The sequence below is a fragment of the Sinocyclocheilus anshuiensis genome, unplaced genomic scaffold (assembly GCF_001515605.1).
Source record: "Sinocyclocheilus anshuiensis isolate Anshui unplaced genomic scaffold, SAMN03320099.WGS_v1.1 scaffold121, whole genome shotgun sequence".
Classification (NCBI taxonomy): domain Eukaryota; kingdom Metazoa; phylum Chordata; class Actinopteri; order Cypriniformes; family Cyprinidae; genus Sinocyclocheilus; species Sinocyclocheilus anshuiensis.
In genome coordinates, this window is record NW_015539856.1 from 58,911 (window position 1) to 63,256 (window position 4,346).

The 4,346-nt window shown below is 37.0% G+C and overlaps 1 protein-coding gene across 1 annotated transcript in view; it reads right to left on the bottom strand.

Moving 5' to 3' along the window:
* Positions 1 to 4,346, bottom strand: part of med12 (mediator complex subunit 12) — a 52,428-nt gene that overhangs the window by 42,526 nt on the left and 5,556 nt on the right. The window contains 1 exon segment of the mRNA XM_016481215.1: positions 2,665 to 2,937. Within this exon segment, the coding sequence (XP_016336701.1) occupies positions 2,665 to 2,937 (273 nt within the window).

Genomic DNA, 4,346 nt, shown 5'->3' on the forward strand with positions numbered 1-4,346 from the left:
GTGTAACTTTTTACTCCACAACACCAGTCAAATGCTTCCTTTTGTGATCTGATGTGGCTTCTTGTCACAGAATGAGGCAGAAAATATGTTCCATAGGCTACTTTAAAAAGAATACATCGATTAGCAATGGATTATAAATATACTTAATTATTATGAAAATACCAGAGATGGCTTGAATAACACATAAACTATATTGTCGCAGTCGAGTGTTTATTGTCTTTTTTTTATCATTCAAAATGTTTATATGTTCTGTTTATTCAGTTACAGCTATAATAGCGATGCCTTTGTCCATATAAGGGATTTCCTGGAGGGTCATGAGATAACGCCCCAGTATAGTGATGGGGACACTATACTGTCAAAAAGCACCATTTTTCGGATGAGACGTTAAACCGAGGTCCTGACTCTCTGTGGTCATTAAAAATCCCCAGAGGCCAAATTCGCCCATTGGCCTCTGACCATCATGGCCTCCTAACCATCCCCATATCTGCTGATTGGTTTCCTCTCCACCAACGATTGGTCTCCTCTCCACCAATAAACTGGTGTGTGGTGGGCGTTCTGGCGCAATATGGCTGCCGTCGCATCATCCAGGTGGATGCTGCACACTGGTGGTGGATGAGGAGATTGTAGAATCCACATAAGCTTGTTTTTCATCAACCGGTCAAATTTTACAGCAGGGTACACAAATTCGGTCCATATTTTGGCCAGACAAAAACTGCACGCAAGCTGAATGTAAATGTAACTCTCTGTAAATCCACTCTCTGACAGCAGGTGGCGCTTCTGGAACAGTAGAATTACAGCTGTTTCCCGTAACCTCCGTGAACAAAGCAGCATTGCGATTAAGAACACTACTTTATTAGGTATTACATGGAACGAAGATGAAAACAAATATAACTTTATTGGGGAGTGTGTCAATCAACATGAATGGCGCCTACTCTTTCACAAATCATAGCTAAAGTAGGGACATCATAACGAGCCACCATATTGATTTACGGTCTTAAATATGTCCAGCGCTTTTTTTTTTAACAATCTATGATCCAGCGTTTATCGGGTTGTGGGTCAGTAATAATGGTCTGTGGCAAATCTTTTCTGAAGACAGAACCTTCAGAGATACATTCATATAATTAATTAATTCATACATTCATTTGTATAATTCCCTTAGCACTCTTTTAAAACATCCCGGCTTTTCCACCATGTTTTCTGTTACATGAGACTGTTACTTAAAACTTTGCTTTATGCTGGACAGTATTTATTTATCCTCAGTTGTTCAAATCGTGGCAATCGAATACAGTTTTAATGACAGTTATAATATAAAACAGTAATACTAACTAATCGTTTCATCCCTATTTTGAACCTACAATCCATTCGGTAACAAGCTGGGACTTAGGCCCTGTCCCAAATGGCACCCTAAACCCTCGCGGTATTGATTTACGGTCTTAAATATGTCCAGCGCTTTTTTTTTTAACAATCTATGATCCAGCGTTTATCGGGTTGTGCGTCAGTAATAATGGTCTGTGGGGAAAGGCGGTGTTCCGTGTGTAGTTACAGTAAATGGACTAAACGAAGAAACGAAATAATGTGCCTCGATGATTTTTTGTATTCGAGTTACTCGAGGTATTCGAGGAATCGTTTCAGCTCTAGTATGCCATTACCTGCAGCATGCAGCTGAGTCCAAACACCACGGGCCTGTGCTGGGGTTTATCCTCAGTTGTTCAAATCGCGGTAATCGAATACGGTTTTAATGATAATTAACATATGAAACGGTAATACTAACCGTGGGGAATTTTATCATGAATAAACTATCATGAACGATCTGTAATCGTTCCATCCCTAATGTATGCCATAGGGCTGCAGCTATCAATTATTTTAGTAATCGAGTATTCTACCGATTATTCCATCGATTAATCGAGTAATCGGATAAGAAGTTATTTTTCTTTATGAAAGAGCAATACTAAATATACAAGAGATAATAAGATAGGTCTCTTAAAATAAACAACTAATTTGTTTCCTTTTAAGAAAAATGAAAATTATTATTGCTGAAATTGCATACATTAATAACCGTGAAATCTAAACCCATTTAATGCATTTAATTGCCAAATTACATTCAAAATGCAAATACAAATATATCAATAAAAAAAATAAATAATTAATTGCCAAATTGCATTCAAAATGCTAATACAAATATATCAATAAAAAAAATAAATAAATAAATAAAAATACAAAAATCTATTTCACTGTTGTCAAAAATCAATTTGGGCTGTTACCAAACAAATGATAACAGTATCAAAACTAATCTTTGCAATGCAGAAGAAACACAGAAGCTACATCTGAAGAGGCATTTAGATGTAGGCCTATTTACACACTATTTAATTCAGCTCACAGGGACATGAATGCAATTAACCTGCAGTTACAAATGCATTCATAACATGTTGTTATTTTAAACATAAAACATTGAATACTGATATTTACAATTATTCTAAAAATTAAAAGATGCTTTAAATGTGAAACCGCCAGTAGGTGGCAGCAAGTCACTGTTAATAAGTGAGTCATTGCGAATGAACCGAATAATTTAAACCAGGGCTGTCCAAACTCGGTCCTGGAGGGCCGGTGTGTATTCGAGTTACTCGAGGTATTCGAGGAATCGTTTCAGCTCTAGTATGCCATTACCTGCAGCATGCAGCTGAGTCCAAACACCACGGGCCTGTGCTGGGGGCAGATGTAGAAGTCTGTGAAGGGGGTTTGAGGCTGGTTGCCCCCTGCAGGCTGGGAGGTTGGGGTCGGAGGCAGAGCGTTCCCTTGCTGTGCTGAAATGCCGTGGGCCGGGTGTCCGCTTGGACCTGGTCCGAGACTGCCATCGCTCAGCAGCAAATTGAGCCGGCGTGTGCAGAAATACGCAAGTCGTCTAGATAAGTAGGCTGACTGCACAAACTCTCCCGAGTACTGAACAAAATAAAGACAGGGGTCAAAATAATCACAATCCATTCTGAAAACGACCTTGTCAAGACAGACTCAATTCTTTATGGGTTCTCTGCCCTGATTTTGGGAGACAATCTGCAGAAATCTCTGGTAAAACTGTGTTAAACTAAGCTGAAAGAATTATACTTTTATTGTTCATGTTTGTTTGGGTAAAAATGGGTAAAATTTATATTTTGTAAGATGTTTAATACTTCTCAAGTTACAGGCAAGCAAACTTTGGAAAAATAATATTTATGGCTCTCGGACAGCAATGCAAATATTTTAACAGGGAAACAAGGTACATTTCTAGTTTCAAGATTATTTGTTCTTCAGACATTCTTCTTTAAAAGAAAAAAGTATCAGCTGAATGCAAAGTGAAACCACATTTGGTTTCTGGCCACTGAAAATGTGTACAACTTTACATTTTACTCCTGGAGTCATACTTATATCCCAGTATCTCTGGAAATGAACCACACAGGGCCTTAAAAATCAAGATGCCAAAAGGAAAGTTTGTTCAGACCCTAAATCTAAAAGGGTATTAAGATATCTTTGATAGAGGTCTTTTGAGTTACAAGCATGCAAACTTTGGAGAAAAAATGTCATTTTTTCCCCCATTTTTGAACTGTCACTCTTGGCATATAATGAAGACAGCAACAAAGATTACTAAAGTCAACAGATTTTACTAATAGACCTACCAATATCTGTGTAAGAATAACAATGATGCTGCCATCTTTTTGAAGTCATTTTTACCATCCTGTAATTTGTCTCTGAATCTCAGGTGAAAATTGTAATTTTGACCCTCTTCTACTGGATTACTCAGTAAATATATATCCATGACATTTAATATTTTGACTCTTTTCTTCATTTATGTTTTACTTTCACTAGAAACTCAAAAATTTGAGTCAGGGACCCCCTGGTTGAGTTGACATGGAATGATTCAAACATTAACTGAAATAAAATAAATATTAGTGCTGTCAAACGATTAATCGCGATTAATCGCATCCAAAATAAAAGTTTTTGTTTACATAATATATGCGTGCATACTGTGTATATTTATTATGCATATATAAATACACACACATGCATGTATATATTTAAGAAAAATATGTTACGTTTATATATTAAACATATTTATATATAATGTATATATTTATATTCATATAATTTATATGTAAATATTTTCAAAATATATGCTGTATGTGTGTGTATTTATATATATATACATAATATATATGTATATATAAGTCGCGGGGGAAGTCGTGGCCTAATGGTTAGAGAGTCGGACTCGTAACCCAAAAGTTGTGGCTTCGAGTCTCGGACCGGCAGGGATTGTAGGTGGGGGGAGTGAATGTACAGCGCTCTCTCCCACCTTCAATACCACGACTGAGGTGCCC